Source organism: Erpetoichthys calabaricus, chromosome 1 (genome assembly GCF_900747795.2).
Source record: "Erpetoichthys calabaricus chromosome 1, fErpCal1.3, whole genome shotgun sequence".
NCBI classification, from domain to species: Eukaryota; Metazoa; Chordata; class Cladistia; order Polypteriformes; family Polypteridae; genus Erpetoichthys; species Erpetoichthys calabaricus.
Genome location: NC_041394.2, coordinates 164920180 through 164939810, shown reverse-complemented (window position 1 = coordinate 164939810; position 19631 = coordinate 164920180). Strand labels below are relative to the sequence as shown.

At 40.5% G+C, this 19631-nt stretch overlaps 1 protein-coding gene across 1 annotated transcript in view; it reads left to right on the top strand.

The window, feature by feature from the left end:
• Nucleotides 1-19631, top strand: part of LOC114652693 (potassium voltage-gated channel subfamily KQT member 1-like) — a 108983-nt gene that overhangs the window by 70900 nt on the left and 18452 nt on the right. Inside the window, exons 2-3 of the mRNA XM_028803047.2 lie at nt 8601-8691; nt 11683-11809. Of these exons, the coding sequence (XP_028658880.2) occupies nt 8601-8691; nt 11683-11809 (218 nt within the window). The remainder of the gene's footprint in view (nt 1-8600; nt 8692-11682; nt 11810-19631) is intronic.

Sequence of the window (19631 nt, the reverse complement as noted above, 5' to 3'; positions counted from 1 at the left end):
GCCATTTTAGTGTCATGTATTAACCTAACAGGTAGGTGTTTTAGATGTGGGAGGAAAAGCTACATAAACATATCATTTTAACTAGTCTTAAAAATTAAGCAAAAATATTGTTCAAAGGCTATATGTGGGAAATTTGTGAGATCTTCACTCATTTGTAAATTGGCACACCCCTAATATCATTCCACCATTAGGAGAACAGTATGCATCTTTGTCTCTTACATTGAACTGTAACTTTCACATGTTGCATGTGGTTTTCCTCACTACATCCATGTCAGCAAGCATAATAGACTAATGTTAGTCTAAAATTACTCACAATCATCCCTTCTTCCATAGTTTTAAAGGGTACCACAAAATCATCTTACTGTTAGAATGCTTCACTTCTGGGTACTTTTAAAGTCTTAGGTATTTACGAAAGTCCTTGTTTTATTCATTCCATTTCAATTTTTGTATGATGTTTGAACTCATGACACTAGAACTGAGACACAGCTTGATTCACTGAAGTCAATACCTTTTACTTTTTTTAATATCATCATTTCAGTGATCCTATCACTTTAAATAGGATTCATGAAAAGCTGTTTTCCTGATCAATTCCTGTTTCATGCAGTGGATATCCCTTGACAGCCATGCATTGTGTCAAAATGCAAAAAAGCCTACTGGAATCTGTATTGTGTGATTGCATGTTTATCTTGGGATACTAGACAGATTTACACATAACTGGAATTAATTTTAACGTTACCAAATTACAAAAATTATGTTTGCACTATTGTTGTCTTCTGAGCACCTCTCCAGTTTTGATATCATTATATTACACCTGCGCCATTTAGAATTGACTTAAAAATACAGGTAATGGTTTACAAAGCCTTAAATAATCTTGGTCCATCCTATATTTTGGAATGCCTGTCACCTTACACTCCAAGTCGTAACCTTAGATCTTAGAATGAGTGTTGGCTTATACGAATTCCAAGAACTAAACTTAAAGAAGTGGCGAGGTAGCCTTCTGCTGTTATGCACCTAAAATCTGGAATAGTTTACTGATAGAAATTCGCCAGGCTAATATGGTGGAGCATTTTAAAAAACTGCTAAAAGTCCATTATTTTAACATGGCTTTTTTCAAAGCTATATTTTAGTGTATCCCTGTTAAACTATATGTGCATTGAATTATCATTTTGATCAAAACTCCACAATCTGTACTAATCCCTACTATTCTCTGCTGTTCATTTTCACCAAAGTATAAGTAAACATTGATGAATGTCATTTTAGTAAATACAAAGTTTTGTTGGTGGAACTGAGCAATCATATGAAAAATGAAGTTGATGACTGACTAAAGTAAGTTTTTTGACTGGTGCACTCTAATTAGGTTATAGAAGAAAACAGGTTATCTGCACTTAGTAGAAAAGCCAGGATTTTGTCTCTAACTTTGAGATTTTATTTTTAGTCCACATATTTATAAACTCTGAAATATATTTAGGAAGTATGTGTCACAGGGTGGAATAAAATATTTACATAGGATAGCATGTGACTAACATAACACTTGCATAGATTTCTTAATCATCAAACATGTGAAAAATGTGGGTCAGCATGGGAAAAGATTAATGAACACTGGACTGCTACAAGAGATCGGTAATGCGTTCGCTAGAAGAAGATCGTTTGAAAATGAAATCCATCCTTTTGTCCATTATTGCATATTTGGCAATGGTAGTATCTCAGTCTTTGCCTTTGCTCTCAGTTTACCATTTGCTGTTCTATCTGCCAGTGTGGCCAGGTACTGCCAAACATGTTGATACAGTATGAATTAGTTATATTTTCTTCTTGAACGCCAGAATAATATTGGTAATGTACAATACTACACCAATTATAAATGAAAAGAGGGGCTAATCAAACTTTCATGTGAACAATCTGCCATTAGCAAAAAAAGAAAACAACTTCCTTCCTTAAACATAATGTAATATAAACTGAGACATCCAGTACAAGAATGAAAAAAAATATACAGCAATTTTAATTTTATAAAATGCATGATATAGTTTCATGCCAGGAAATAGCACCACATGTGATATGTAATGTTGGCTCTGATGATGTTGATGGAGAAGTATAAAGAGGGCTAGAAGGAGTTGCATTGTGTCTTTGTGAACCTGGAAAAAGCATATGACAGGGTGCCTTGAGAAGAGTTGTGGTATTGTATGAGGAAGTCAGAAGTGGCAGAGAAGTATGTAAAAGTTATACAGGATATGTAAGAGGAAAGTGTGACAGTGGTGAGGTCTGCTGTAGGAGTGACAGATGCATTCAACGTGGAGGTGGGATTACGTCAGGAATCGGCTCTGAGCCCTTTCTTATTTGCAATGGTGATGGACAGGTTGACGGATGAGATTAGACAGGAGTTCCTGGGGACTATGATGTTTGCTGATGACATTGCGATCTGTAGCGAGAATAGGGAGCAGGTTGAGGAGACCCTGGAGAGATGGAGATACAATACAATACAATACAATTTATTTTTGTATAGCCCAAAATCACACAAGAAGTTTAACAGGCCCTGACTTTTGACAGCCCCTCAGCCTTGACTCTCTAAGAACACAAGGAAAAACTCTCAAGTAGGTTGGGCGTGCAGTGGGTGTGAAAAAACAGGGGGTAAATACAAAACAATATACAGAACAGAACACAAGTAATCCTTTAGAGATATGCTCTAGAGAGGAGAGAAATGAAGGTCAGTAGGAACAAGACAGAAAACGTGTGTAAATGAGAGGGAGGTCAGTGGAATGGTGAGGATGCAGGGAGTAGAGCTGGCAAAGGTGGATGAATTTAAATACTTGGGATCAACAGTACAGAGTAACAGGGATTATGGAATAGAGGTGACAAAGAGAGTGCAGGTTGGGTGGAATGGGTGGAGAAGAGTGTCAGGCATAATTTGTGACAGACAGGTATCAGCAAGAGTGAAAGGGAAGGTCTACAGGATGGAAGTGAGACCAGCTATGTTATGTGGTCTGGAAATGGTGGCACTGATGAAAAAACAGGAGACAGAGCTGGCGGTGGCAGATTTAACGATGCTACGATTTGCGTTGGGTGTGACGAGGTGGACAGGATTAGGAATGAGTACATTGGAGGGTCAGCTCAGGTTGAACGATCTAGAGACATAGTCAGAGTGGCAAGATTGCATTGGTTTGGACATGTGCAGAGGAGAGATGCTGGGTATATTAGGAGAAGGATGCTAAGGATAGAGTTGCCAGGCAAGAGGAAAAGAGGAAGGCCTAAGAGAAGATTTATGAATGTGGTGAGAGAGAACATTCAGGTGATGGGTGTAAGAGAGCAAGATGCAGAGGAGAGGAAGATATGGAAGAAGCTGTGGCAACCCCTAACGGGAGCAGCCAAAAGACGAAGAAGAAGAAAGTGCATGATATAAACATTGTTTTAATTGGCAACCCCTGAAGTCTTAGCATATTGTTTAAATATGTTGTTATATTTATTAATACCATAAGCTGTCAACAGCCATAGAAATAAAAATATGTCCTTTCATTAAAATGTTCAGGATGATGTGATAACAAAGACATACACACTTTTCAGTTGTCTCTCTAGTTCAATGAAGTACTCTCTGTGACAGTTTTATACTTTTTCTGTTGTCGCAGGTGGCTGGGGGGGCGACCCAGCCGGGACACCCCGGATGACCAGAAGAGGGCTTACACCCTCCTCAGACCACGTGGGGGCGACCGCCTGGGTTTCTTTGGGGGCCACGGGTACAGAGCATGGAAGTTCATCCCTGTAGGGGCCCGTGGTCACCGCCAGGAGGTGCCGGGATGCCTGGAGAGCCCTGGACCTCAGGCACACCAGGAATTGCTGGGGGGAAGAAGAGCAGGGACACCCGGAATGCTTCAGGTGATCCAGCTGGCACTTCCGCCACACTGGGCCGTGTCGGTGGAAGATTGCTGGGAATCACCTGGAGCACATCTGGGTGATTATAAAAAGGGGCCGCCTCCCTTCATTCAGTGCTTGAGTCGGGTGGAAGAAGAACGAAGCTGGAAGGCGAGGAGTGGAGGTGGCCTGAAGAGACAAGGCAAAAGTGTGAGGCCTGGATTTTGGGGGAGTTTGGGGTTGTGTGGCACTTTATTATTGTAAATATTATGACTTGTAAATAAATGTGTGGTGATATAAAACATGTCCTCCTGTCTGTATCCGGGGCTTAGTCCACACTGGCGTAGTCGGCAGGATGCTCCGCCTGGTTCAAGGCAGGGACCTACAGTAAAAAACAATGTTGTGGACGGCCCAGGGGGAGCCCACCCACGTGCTGCGGGAGCAGCATGCCCACAGTCCCGCGAGAGAGACTTGCCCCACGGACCGCCACCGATCCGCAGAAAGTCCATTTCCCCCTGGTGCGAGATGACAACGGGCAGTGCAGGAGTGCAGTGGGCTCCTACGAGTGCGCTGTTGCTGGAGGCGCCCGGGATGGCATGTCACCTAGCAAGGCCACGCTAGGGATGTTTCCCCGGACAGAGAGGACCCAGGAGGTAAGTTCCCTGCTTGCCGGCAACCGGCCCTGTGGGGCCACGTGTGTTTTGTGTTTAGCAGGCAGGGGCTGCCCGGATCCTTGTCGTTGGCAGGTGCATGTCGATCCGCGGCACTTCGTTGATGCGGCAGCAGCTGGGAGAGCTGCGAAGGAGGAGACGCTCAAAACAATCCAAACACACTGCCGTACCAGGAAGAATGGAGCCAAAATGGCCACAGACCGGAAGTCCCTCCCCGTGATAGGCACAGGATTGGATGGTGTGTCTTGTGTGCCCGCCACTGATTGTTATTAAGAACAACAACATTTATTTATATAGCACATTTTCATGCAAAAAGTAGCTCAAAGTGTTTTACATAATGAAGAAAAGAAAAATAAAAGACAAAATAACAAATTAAAATAAGACAACATTAGTTAACATAAAAAAGGAGTAAGGTCCGATGGCCAGGGTGGACAGAAAAAACAAAAAAAAAACTCCAGACGGCTGGAGAAAAAAATAAAATCTGCAGGGGTTCCAGGCCACGAGACCGCCCAGTCCCCTCTGGGCATTCTACCTAACATACATGAAATAGTCCTCTTTGTAGTTAGGATTTTCACGGAGTCACTTGATGTTGATGGTCATACAGACTTCTGGCTTTTAATCCATCCATCATTGTTGGAACATCGCAGTGCTTTGAGTAGATGCGCCACCACCAAAAGGACACCAGAAAAGGAAACAGAAGAGAGAGTAGGGGTTAGTACAGATTTTAGAGCCACCATGAATAGTTATTATAATGAGTTGGATATACAGAGTATCAGGGTTTAAATTACAGTGAAGTTATGAGAAGGCCATGTTAAAGTAATGTGTTTTCAGCAGTTTTTTAAAGTGCTCCACTGTATTAGCCTGGCGAATTCCTGTTGGCAGGCTATTCCAGATTTTAGGTGCATAACAGCAGAAGGCCGCCTCACCACTTCTTTTAAGTATTGTTCTTGGAATTCTAAGGAGACACTCATTTGAGGATCTGAGGTTACAATTTTGAATATAAGGTATCAGACATTCCGATATATAAGTTGGATTGGATGGAGGCGGGACCAAGGAATGTCCGTCTTGTGCCAGAAGGCGACCCGATTGGGCCGGAGGAACGGCCCCACAGGAAGCAGTCAGATGTTTTGATTGACAGTCAGGTAAGTCAATCACCGGCTGGCTTTCTGTGTTTGTCAGGGGGCTCTGCGTGAACTGGAGGTGTGCCTTCATTCCGCAGAGTGATTTCCATAGGTGCTATGTGCTCTCTGTGCAGAGTTGCAGAAGCTGGAGGGGAAGGCGATCGCATCACTACGGATGCTGCATGTTTTGACAGAACAGCGCGATGCTGGATCCTTTGGCCGGAGCAGTACAGCGGGGAAGGTGAGTAGAGCCGACCCCGTAAACCATACAGGAGGTGCCACCGAAAAGGCCCGTGAAATACATGATCGGAACTAAGTAGGGGGATCTCCGACAGTGGATGCGGAGCTGAGAGCTGTGCGTGAGGAGAGAAAGACCGAGAGGGCTGGCAGGACAGGGGCTGATGAGTGCCCTGGGTCCTAGCGCCCTACGCCCCGAGCCTGCGGCGGTCTCACGTCGCTCTATAGGGACGCAGACGGGACAGGATCTGTGTGTTTGCCATGCGCAGACCCAAACCGTCGTGGCGTCCCAGAGGAAAGGGAGAAATCGAGGGAAGGATGCTGGTTCCTCCGATAAGGAAGGATGTGAGGCAAACCGCTCACGTCTAGAGAATGGCCGTCCTCTGCGGAGGCAGAGGGAAACCCCAGAGTCGGCGGGGGCGTCGGACAGAGGAGCGGACCCATCTCATCCAAGCAGACGGGAATGGAACTCGCGGAGGGGGTGCCGAAAAGGCAAGTTCCGGGGTGCTGGTCTGAGGGGGGAGCGCTGCCAGTGCGTAGCAAGAAGGGACGCTAGCTGGTGCCGTCCAGGCAGCGTCTCTGCCCCTCTTTCTGTTTTATTTACAGGACCGGACCCTGGACAAGCAGTAGGACCCGCTTCGTTAGGGACCTGCCCTTGCGGGATTAGCCGCTTCATTGGACAGATCTTCGCTGGCAATGGGGCTCTGTCACAGCTGGCGGAGGCTACGGAGGTGCGAGTGACTCCAACCAAAGGGACCGGACCCTGGACAAGTAGTAGGACCCACTTCGGGGATGAGTTGCCCTCGCGGGAGGAGCCGCTCCGCCCGACGGGCAGTGTCGCAGGTGGCTGGTGGGGGGGCGACCTGGCCTGGACGCCCCGGAGGACCGGAAGAAGGCTTACGCCCTCCTCAGACCACGTGGGGGCGACCGCCCTGGATTCTTTGGGGGCCACGGGTACAGAGCATGGAAGCTCATCCCTGTAGGGGCCCGTGGTCACCGCCAGGGGGCGCCCGGATGCCTGGAGAGCCCTGGACCTCAGCACTTCCGCCACACCAGGAAGTGCTGGGGGGAAGAAGAGTAGGGACACCCGGAGTGCTTCCGGGGATGCAGCTGGCACGTCCGCCACACTGGGGCATGTCGGTGGAAGATTGCCAGGAATCACCTGGAGCACATCTGGATGATTATAAAAGGGGCTGCCTCCCTTCATTCAGTGCTTGATTCGGGTGGAAGAAGGACGAAGCTGGAAGTCAAGGAGTGGAGGCGGCCTGAAGAGACAAGGCAAGAGTGTGAGGCCTGGATTTTGGGGGAGTTTGGGGTTGTGTGGCACTTTATTATTGTAAATATTAGGACTTGTAAATAAACGTGTGGTGATTTAAAACATGTCCTCCTGTCTGTGTCCGGGGCTTAGTCCACACTGTTCAATGCTATACTTAAAAAATAATATCTGATCCTTGGTTTAAACTTCTGATTTTAAGTTATGTAACAAATTAATCAGAAATTGGTAGGTCGGAACAGTTGCTGAATACAGTACCACAAACCTAAATGAGAAGCGTTCATGGTTCACAACCAATGGCTTGGAGAATCTGTGAAAACCTCTGTCCTTAAAAGAGATACTGTACATATAAAAGAGCGTAGCTGTCACATATGGAATAATGACCATTGCGATATCAAAAATGGCTAAGATGGACAAACTACATACAATGTCTTTTAGATTTCCACATGCCAACTATTTTGTTTTTCAACCCATCATGAAATGTCTGCTTCTTGGGGGTTTCATATTAATGATATATGCTTTGCTACATGAATGAAACTTTGCACAAAAGTCCATAATTGTCTGCTTTTCTCTTGGATACATCACTTTATGTGCATATACCAGCCAGGATTTGTTTCCACATAAAATATATGAGCATACAGCCTCTGCTTCTTAACCTGAGATGGAAGAGAAACCTGTGTGCAGTGGGTTATTCATAGAAAGTTATGTGCTGTGGAAGTGAGGGCTCTGTTTCACTTCACCTGATCACTCAGTTCCTAGTTTGACAGATTAAGAAGAACTGCTTTAGCCTGTTAACAAGATATTCAAAATAATACATTTAAAACTTTTTTTGTGGACTGAATGTTATGATTTTGGTCATGATTGCTTGATGAGTGTGTGATAATATGATAGGTGTAGAGTTGGATTAGTATCGCTGCTGCCTCTCAGTTATGAGACCCGGGTTCGCTTCCTGGGTCCTCCCTGCGTGGAGTTTGCATGTTCTCCCCGTGTCTGCGTGGGTTTCCTCCCACAGTCCAAAGACATGCAGGTTAGGTGCATTGGTGATTCTAAATTGTCCCTAGTGTGTGCTTGGTGTGTGGGTGTGTGTGTGTGTGTGTGTGTGCGCGCCCTGTGGTGGGCTGGCGCCCTGCCTGGGGTTTGTTTCTTGCCTTGTGCCCTGTGTTGTCTGGGATTGGCTCCTGCAGACCCCCGTGACCCTGTAGTTAGGATATAGCGGGTTGGATAATGGATGGATGGATGGATAATGGATGGGTGGATGGAGGGTTGGATTATAGTACAACTACTTCCACTAATACTTCAAGCATACATCCAGCTGCTAACCTGACAATATTCTTTTAAGTGTCCATTTATTAATCTCAATTATGTAAAGGTATACACAGAAGTACACAAATGTGTATGTAAACTGTTAATTGACCTTGCCTGCACTAGTAAAGCTTAATATATTTTTTGTTTATTTAACAGGTTCTTAATGGTACTCATCTGCCTTATTTTTAGTGTGTTGTCCACAATAGAACAATATGCTGAATTTGCAAGTGGTACCCTCTTCTGGATGGTGAGAGTCTATTTTAAATGTGTTTATATTTGTTGACTTTCTCAAAATGCTTTTCTTCGTATTTGCCTTGTTAAAAGAAAAAAAATAGTGTGAACTTGCAAACATATTCCATATTGAACTTTGGTAGAAACCCTTACAGTATATTAGTGAAGCTAATGACTTAATCACTCCATTTTTAAGCTTGCTTAGTGAAATTCAAGAGTCACAGAGCAGAATCTATCGATCCTTGCATCGGATACCACTCACACACACACACGCACACACCCACACACACACACACACACACACATATATATATATATATATATATATATATATATACAGTTAGGTCCATAAATATTTGGACAGAGACGACTTTTTTCTAATTTTAGTTCTGTACATTACCACAATGAATTTTAAATGAAACAACTCAGATGCAGTTGAACTGCAGACTTTCAGCTTTAATTCAGTGGGGTGAACAAAGCGATTGCAAAAAAATGTGATGCAATTAAAGCATTTTTTTAACACAATCCCTTCATTTCGGGGGCTCAAAAGTAATTGGACAATTGACTCAAAGGCTATTTCATGGGCAGGTGTGGGCAAGTCCGTCATTATGTCATTATCAATTAAGCAGATCAAAGGCCTGGAGTTGATTTGAGGTGTGGTGCTTGCATGTGGAAGATTTTGCTGTGAACAGACAACATGCGGTCAAAGGAGCTCTCCATGCAGGTGAAAGAAGCCATCCTTAAGCTACGAAAACAGAAAAAAACTGCTGCAATATTACGAGTGGCAAAATCTACAGTTTGGTACATCCTGAGAAAGAAAGCAAGCACTGGTGAACTCAGCAACGCAAAAAGACCTGGATGTCCACGGAAGACAACAGTGGTGGATGATCGCAGAATCATTTCCATGGTGAAGAGAAACCCCTTCACAACAGCCAACCAAGTGAACAACACTCTCCAGGGGGTAGGCATATCAATATCCAAGTCTACCATAAAGAGAAGACTGCATGAAAGTAAATACAGAGGGTGCATTGCAAGATGCAAGCCACTCATAAGCCTCAAGAATAGAAAGGCTAGATTGGACTTTGCTAAAGAACATCTAAAAAAGCCAGCACAGTTCTGGAAAAACTTTCTTTGGACAGATGACACCAAGATCAACCTCTACAAGAATAATGGCAAGAAAAAAGTATGGAGAAGGCATGGAACAGCTCATTATCCAAAGCATACCACATCATCTGTAAAACACGGTGTAGGCAGTGTGATGGCTTGGGTGTGCATGGCTGCCAGTGGCACTGGGACACTAGTGTTTATTGATGATGTGACACAGGACAGAAGCAGCCGAATGAATTCTGAGGTGTTCAGAGACATACTGTCTGTTCAAATCCAGCTAAATACAGTCAAATTGATTGGGCGGCGTTTCATGATACAGATGGACTATGACCCAAAACATACAGCCAAAGAAACCCAGGAGTTTATTAAAGCAAAGAAGTGGAAAATTCTTAAATGGCCAAGTCAGTCACCTGATCTTAACCCAATTGAGCATGCATTTCACTTGTTGAAGACTAAACTTCAGACAGAAAGGCCCACAAACAAACAGCAACTGAAAGCCGCTGCAGTAAAGGCCTGCCAGAGCATTAAAAAGGAGGAAACCCAGCATCTGGTGATGTCCATGAGTTCAAGACTTCAGGCTGTCATTGCCAGCAAAGGGGTTTCAACCAAGTATTAGAAATGAACATTTTATTTCCAGTTATTTAATTTGTCCAATTACTTTTGAGCCCCTGAAATGAAGGGATTGTGTTAAAAAAATGTTGTCTCACATTTTTATCCAGTTGTTTTGTTCACCCTACTTAATTAAAGCTGAAAGTGTGCACTTCAACTGCATCCGAGTTGTTTCATTTAAAATTTATTGTGGTAATGTACAGAAGCAAAATTAGAAAAAAGTTGTCTCTGTCCAAATATTTATGGACCTAACTGTATATATATATATATATATGTATATATATATATATATATATATATGTATATATATATATATATATATATATATATATATATATATATATATATATATATATATATATATATATATATAAATGTATACAGTATATGTATATATTTAAATGACTCATCTTCTTCCTTTGTGCAATCCTAGCTGCAAATATGCAAACTGCATCACAGACCTTTGTTTCTCTCTCTCTCTATATATATATATGTATATACAGTCATATGAAAAAGTTTGGGATCCCCTCTTAATTCTTTGGATTTTTGTTTATCATTGGCTGAGCTTTCAAAGTAGCAACTTCCTTTTAATATATGACATGCCTTATGGAAACAATAGTATTTCAGCAGTGACATTAAGTTTATTGGATTAACAGAAAATATGCAATATGCATCATAACAAAATTAGACAGGTGCATAAATTTGGGCACCCCAACAGAGACATTACATCAATACTTAGTTGAGCCTCCTTTTGCAAATATAACAGCCTCTAGACGCCTCCTATAGCCTTTGATGAGTGTCTGGATTCTGGATGGAGGTATTTTTGACCATTCTTCCACACAAAAACTCTCTAGTTCAGTTAAATTTGATGGCTGCCGAGAATGGACAGCCTGCTTCAAATCATCGATTTTTGATGATATTCAAGTCAGGGGACTATGACGGGCATTCCAGAACATTTAACTTCTCCCTCTGCATGAATGCCTTTGTAGATTTCGAACTGTGCTTTGGGTCATTGTCTTATTGGAATATCCAACCTCTTCGTAACTTCAACTTTGTGACTGATGCTTGAACATTATCCTGAAGAATTTGTTGATATTGGGTTAAATTCATCCGACCCTTGATTTTCACAAGGGCCCCAGTACCTGAACTAGCCACACAGCCCCACAGCATGATGGAACCTCCACCAAATTTTACAGTAGGTAGCAGTTGTTAAGGGTAAAATATAGTTTTCTGATTGTATGATTTTCTTTCATGTTTTTCACATTTAAATGTATCCTCTTTTTTTCTGTAGGAAATTGTTCTTGTAGTGTTTTTTGGTTCTGAATATGTGGTCCGCCTCTGGTCTGCAGGATGCAGAAGTAAATACATAGGATTCAAAGGAAGACTTCGATTTGCAAGAAAGCCTATTTCAATCATTGGTAAATGAATACATAATATAAAAAAAAAATTGAATTATATTTATTTTAAACAGTAGTACATGCAGCTTAATGAAAAGTACACTGATTTTCATTTCAATAAAATGCCTTTCAGGCAACTTTAAACCTCAGTACATAAGAAAAACATTCAAAACATTAACTTATACTGAAGCTACAGTAGCATGATATGTTTTTTTGAATGTAGCACACTCACTGTGTGCACCATCACAAAAGTGATTTACAGAGAACATTTCATTATAATATACTTTGTTGAAGAATTCCTTAGAGCAGAAGACACTAAATCCAAGGAACATTTAGAAGTATCTCAGTTGTCTACATTAGACTGAAGTATTTACTTTACTTTAGACAACATCTGGGACAAAACAACGTAAGCCACAATTCAGTAGGATTTGCAAGTTTTGTGAATAAATGACCTTTTAGAAGTTTTTTTATTACATTCCTGATCTATAACACACACACACACATATATATATATATCATATGTTGGTACAAATTAGCTTCTTTATGCTCAAAAAGTACTTGAAGATGAATACATGATTTGTAAGCATTAAAGAATAGAGCAGACAAAGAGGTGGTAGTGTAATGGTTATTGATTATGCTTAAGAGCAAAAAATAATTCTGGAGCTAATGTGACTTCCTTCATGGGTGACCTGTGGCCATGACAAAAACAGTGAGAGAAATGCTTGACTATAGAAAAATGTAATGTACTGAGCAGGAATAGAACCAAACTTCTTAATGAAAGGCAAGCATGCTAACCTATATACTATCATCATAACCTGTGGGATGTTGTTTCTCTAGTTTCTCTGTTGATAGATCATACTGTACTATAATAGTACAAAGACTTCACTAAGTCTGGCCCAAAAATATAGGCCTCTACCAGGGTCAACAGGCAAGCTTTTAGGTCTGCCAAGCCTAAAATAGGGCGTAATATAGACGGGCTGAACACACACAACATTAAATTAAACAGAAGCACAGTAAGACTTTCACTACATTCAATTCAAATGACTATCCTACTATTACTATATTGTTGTGCTGAAGGCTTTTTAAAAACGCACAAGGGTATATGAAAATCATACCAAAATGCAGAATTTTCTACCAAAATGTATATTCTAATTTCTGTTTCTTTGATACTGCAACATTTCCTTATCTAAACTGCATTTTTCAGATAGATAGATAGATAGATAGATAGATAGATAGATAGATAGATAGATAGATAGATAGATAGATAGATAGATAGATAGATAGATAGATAGATAGATAGATAGATAGATAGATAGATAGATAGATAGATAGATAGATAGATACTTTATTAATCCCAATGGGAAATTCACAACTGCATTCACTGCAACATCTTGTGGTTATGTGTTTCTGAGGATCACCTTACACATAAAAAAATAAATTAGTGAGATCACAAATTTGGAATGTGGGCTTCTAGATAGATAGATAGATAGATAGATAGATAGATAGATAGATAGATAGATAGATAGATAGATAGATAGATTAGATAGATAGATAGACTAGATAGATAGATAGATAGATAGATAGATAGATACTTTATTAATCCCAATGGGAAATTCACATTCATTCTAGCAATGTCATCTTGAAAATCAGAGCACCCCAGGACTTTGTGCTTTGCCCATTACAGTTTTCCATATGTGTACATGATTGTGTTGCCAAGCATGACTAAACCTCTATCAAGTTTGCTGATGACACAACAACAATGGATCTGATTACCGGCATAATGAGATAGCCTGGAGAAACAGGGACATTTAAAATTATCCCTGAATGATGCTGGAACAAACAATATGTCCCTCAATGTCAGTAAAACTAAAAAGATTTGATGGTGGAGACTTGAAGGTTGTCATGTGCCTTTTGATTCTAATGATGTTGCTTTGGAAAACCTGTGTAGCTTTAGGTTCTTAGGAGGTTAACATTCCTGAGAATCATTCATGGTCCATCAATACAACCTGTCTTAAGACTCAATGGCACCTTCACTATGGTATGGCAAGTGCACTGTGGCCCACCCAGTTCAATACTTGGGCCGATTTCCCATATGTATTGGCCAGATGTAATAAAATATTTCCTGACAAAATGCCCTTTGCATCATAACATACCATGCACACCCCAGCAAGTGATTTCTGTGTCCTCCTGCCACCTAGTAAGCTATATTTTAACATTCAGTTCTTATCATATTCTCAGTTTCTAACCCAGGGACATTAAACTTTTAACTCCAATGCTGTCAAAATACACTGACCTTTAATAGCGTTTTTTGGAACTGTTTTGTTTTTATCAAGTTATTTTGTTTTTGTTTGCTGGCAGTATTTAAGATTTCTGCCACATTGTGACTCATTGTCATATGGTCTTGATATCTGTTTCAGGACTTCATAAAAAAGAGTTGCAAGCAAAATCAAATTGTGAGCTTATTGGATTTATTTTGAATTGCCAGAAAAACATGTTTCTAGCATCATTGCAATTTATCCTGCTGCTTTTGTAGATATTATTGTACATATTTTTTACTAAAATTAAAATATGCAAAGAAAGTCTTTTAATACCCTTTCTTGTCGTATGCACCACAAAGAAGTTTAGGAAGACCAAGTCATAGAACAATTTTCAAATGTAGGCTGCTAGAGTTAACACTCAATCATCTTCATAGTCAGTCAAAGTACACCTCACTGAAACCTGTGCAGATAAAAGTAGTTGGATGGTTGAGGTGAGGTTAGATATTTATAATGCACAGTCATAGTCTTGGTCATTCTAACAACTAATGCAACCATAAGATTGTCCTCACAGTAGCCTGATGAATGGGCAGAGCTGGATCCACAGGTTGAATCAAGGTGTACTTATGCACTCATAAACTGTAGTTTATGCAGTGTGGTACATGTGTTGCTCACGTCTTCTCACAATATCCTGAAACATCAAGGTTCCAAATAATCATGAAATGGTTGTTAAAGCCCAAGATGAAATGAAAAGGCCATTCCTTTAAATATGAAACTTGAAGTGATTAAAGCATAGTTAAATAGTATTATTAAACAGTATTTAATGAAGGGCAATCCAATAACAGTATTGCACCATTTTTTATTTCCATGTGTTATATGACAGAACGTAATTTGGAGTGCCGGGTTTAATCTGGGTGATTCCCTAAGCTATGTAAACCTTGTGGGTCCTTGTTTAAAATAGCAAAGTAATTAATGAAAAATACTATTATTTTGAAATAAATGCATTTAGTTATTACATATTTCAACTACTCTACATATAAAAAGTCACATAAAATTTTAAAAGCCAAAATAATAAAAAAATTTTCTGAGGCTCTCACAAATTGCGTGGCCCTAGGCTGTAGTTTGTTTAGCCTATGGCTAGTGATGAACAAATATTGCGAATTTAGTGAAAAAATGGAAGTGTTCATGGTATTTGTCAAACTCAAAGAAATGAATTAAAGTCAAAGGGGAAGGAGGAACTGGACCAATTTCAAGTCATTATAATGGTGCAATGGTCTTTTAACTATCCCTGGGAGCAAGGGAAAAGTCTGCCAAATATGTTGGACCGATTTTTGTGGCCAGATATGTAATATGTGCTAACCACTGCACCACCATGGTTCAAGCAACCAAAGATGAAGAGGGAGCAAATGCACAAACAACATGCAGCAAATGGCCACACACTAGCAGTAAGTAAATAAAATATAGATACCATAATTGTGCCTCATTCTTCGTCTACACATTGGCCATGCCATGAAGCGGTGGTGTGGGACTGGCTCATTCTATTGTTTGATGCGGCAGGTTGGCAAAGAAAAGAAGGCTGTGTAAATACTCGTTAGGACACCAATCCCTCTTGATGACAAAGAGGATGAGGGACATTTCTTGAGGTTAACAGCTGATCAGGATCCTTTCTTAATGAGACAGTACACAGTCCTTTCATGGATCATTGAATAGATGCTTATGTTGGTGTATCAGTCTGCCGCTCATCCTCTTCATCTTCAAGGGGGACTGCTGTTCTTATGAGTTTTCACATAACATGGCTCCCCCATGCAGAGATGCACACCTGTCGTAGGTCGATTTTCGACACAAACTTAAAAGTTATCAAACATGAAAGTGGCAAAGACCTTTAATGTTATGTTGATATTATTGAATCTTATGCTGTACAGCATATTTGACAACTCCCCTATAATTATTGTCCATATTAACTTGTGTCCCTAGTGCCAGAACATAACCTGTATGCATGTTGATGGATACCTGTTCTCATAATAGTCTCATTATGGTCAGCTAATGTACCCATCAAATGAAAATAACGCAAGTTTTTTTTTTTTAAATACTATGTGGATGGCTGGAGTTTAGATTTAACATCACACATGCCTGAAGCAGAGTGGCGAGATCTTACAGCACGCCCATGTTAAAGTTCTGCGCATGGCTCATACAGCTCTCTGATGTCATACTGCTCTGTACTTCAAAAATTTATATATATATATATTTTTTTATTTCTTACTATATTGAGAAATTGTTCTGTGTACTGTACTGTATTGTATTGACCCCCTTCTTTTGACACCCACTGCACGCCCAATCTACCTGGAAAGGGGTCTCTCTCTGAACTGCCTTTCCCAAGGTTTCTTCCATTTTTCCCTACTAGGTTTTTTTGGGAGTTTTTCCTTGTCTTCTTAGAGAGTCAAGGCTGGGGGGCTGTCAAGAGGCAGGGCCTGTTAAAGCCCATTGCGGCACTTCCTGTGTGATTTTGGGCTATACAAAAATAAACTGTATTGTATTGTATACTGACCTTGCAAAGCATCATGGGGTGCTGTGAAAACAATATCTGCTTAAGCTGGCTGCACTGTTTTTCTAGGAAAACATTCAACCAGCAAGGTTAATGCAAAATACAGCATATTTACTGCAAAAAACGCTTTGGTGAATTTTGCTGATCAACACTATGTACAGTTGAATCTGGCACATATGATTTGCATGTCGCATTCTGCATGCCTTACAGAAGCTTTCCTTATCTTTTGTTAGTGTTTTTCTTGATGTTTGTTAAATAATGATTCCTGTCAAGGTTATTATAGTTTTGCCTTTTTATATTTGTTTTTATTAGTCTTAGTTTTTCTTCATTCTATATTTATAGTTTTAATTTAGTTTCTATTTCACAAAGACATTTCTATTTTATTTCTTTTATTTTTATATCTATTAGTTTCAGTTTTAGTTTTAGGAATTATGATGTGGTTAAAGAGCTACTATGGAGTTTAGTTTTGTGTCACAATCAGACAGAACTGTATACTTAACGGATTTGGATATGATACGTGTTTAATGTTAGTGGAAGCTTACTACACTACATGGTTTACTATCTGGTTTTGTGTTTGTCTGATAAAAACAAGCAGAATCAAAACCAGATACTGAATATGAACAGCCATCCATCCATCCATTATCCAACCTGCTATATCCTAACACAGTGTCACGGGGGTCTGCTGGAGCCAATCCCAGCTATCACAGGGCACAAGGCAGGAACAAACCCCGGGCAGGGCACCAGCCCACCGCAGGGCACACACACACACACACACACATCCACGCACCAAGCACAATTTAGGATTGCCAATACACCTAACCTGCATGTCTTTTGACTGTGGGAGGAAACCGGAGCACCTGGAGGAAACCCACGCAGACATGGGGAGAACATGCAAACTCCACACAGGGGGGACCAGGGAAGTGAACCCAGGTCTCCTTACTGCGCCACCATTGAATATGAACAATTTTATACAATTTTGTGCTGAACAAATGAGCATAGACTGTTGGCACTTTTCATCTTTTCCTTTTCTTGCCCAGAATGGGCCAATTTGTAATGAAATTTAAGGTTTGAGTGTTTTTTTTTGCTCTAAATGTCTACAGTACACAACATTTCCAGCTCCAAGACAATGTACTTAGAATGAATGCCTTCAATATTGCATTCAAAAATCTCATACTGGGCTCTGTTATTTTCTACCAGCCATATTGATCTCTGATTCCATCTCAGGCACATACAATTTACAGACAGAATTTTACCACCTGCAAGCCTGAAAAGATATCAAAAAATCAAAAAATAGATTCTACTGTGTTCTGACAGGTGTGATCATAAAAATCAAGGAGCTTAGGAAGAACAGAGCTCTTAGGCTTGAATCAGTGTGTAGACCCCACCTGGCTATATTGAGTGAAACAAAGAAAAACAAGCATGTAATGTCAAGGGTAGTGGCAGTGGGACTTGAATAGCCTATCATAAGAACACTAAATCCATAATGAGCAGAGTAAAAGCAGGTAATAGGAGTGCAGGCAGCCACAAAACAACAGAGACAGCATCTGATATTAAGAACAATATATATTATATAAACCTGTGCATCCAGAGCAGGAACGCAGGAAACCTGGAGCCTACCCCAGCGGCTTTGGATGAAAGCCAGGAAAAATCCCTGATATGGAAATGTATGACATGGCTGATTGTAATTAACCTGTAACAATATAATGGTCCACGGAATAGCCAAACTATTCCAAATACCATAGCTGTATTAGCATTGTTATTCTCACTGCACTTTCTTCTTCTTCTTTCAGCTGCTCCTGTTGGGGGTTCCCACAGCGGATCATCTTTTTCCATATCACTGCACCACTCGGAGTATTTATATCACTGTTTCTGAGTGTGGAATCACAGCTCTACAGCAGCTGATCGGAAAGAGAATTATCAGTATACAGCATCAAGTACACGCTGCCTCAGCCAAGCTGCTTATTTGAATTGCTGTCATGCGACAAACACTTCAGAGCCTTTCCTGTACTGACCTCGCGGTTCAGAAACAGTTTCATCCCAAGAACTATAAACACAATTAATCAGTCCATCAGGTGCTCCTTGTAGTATTGTTTGTACTTATAAGTACAATTACCTCATTGTAAACTTGCGATACAGTTATAATATTGCACAACCTGAGCCACTTTATAAAGCGCGTATTTACGTATGATGACAATATCATTTTAAGATGAAATGCAGCACAATATGTTTATTCTATTATACAGATCAAACTTTAACTTCATTTAAATAATCTATATTGTTAATAATTAAACATGTGAGGACACGGTGTTGCAGCGCTAGCACGGAGCTGGTGCTCTGTTCACGGATTGTTCCTGCCTCGCGCTGTATTCTTGCTGGGGCTGGTGTGACACTGGAAGGATAGATGGATAGAATAATTAAACATGTACTACGAAGATACTTCAATGTTCCTTAAAAGTTTTGAAGAATCTGGGTTCTCGGCTTACAGGTGGCTTAACGTCTATTACAGAGCTGATTGTGTGGCAATTGGGTATTTGGAGTAAGAAAAGGAAGGACAGGAATTGGGGGTTAGTACTTTGAAATAGACAGTACTGCTGCAATAAATTATTTTATCGAAGGTCACGCACGGCGCAGCAAGCATCTTGCGTGAGGCATGAACAATCACTGCGCCACCGTGTTCCCATGTTTAATACATGCTTTAATTCCCATCATCATGAAAATGATATCAAGTATACATCTCAGTATTTAAATTATTCAGAGAGCTGTAATATCATGAATGTAATGGATTCTGTGTCCTGTCGGAGGAAGAGAAAGCCCGTTTAAGAAGCACATAAAATTCACACACATAGAGCACATAAAAGAACACATACAAAACAAAGCATTTAACATGCTACTTTAGTTAGGATGGGATTTGAGAAATTAGTAAATTAAATGATTTTAAGATGATGTTTATGATGTTCTACTTCAATGACAAAATAAAGAACATGATTAAAGTGGAAATTTCAAGATTTAAGTTGACATTTTGAGCTTTTTTCCCACTGTGTCCCTA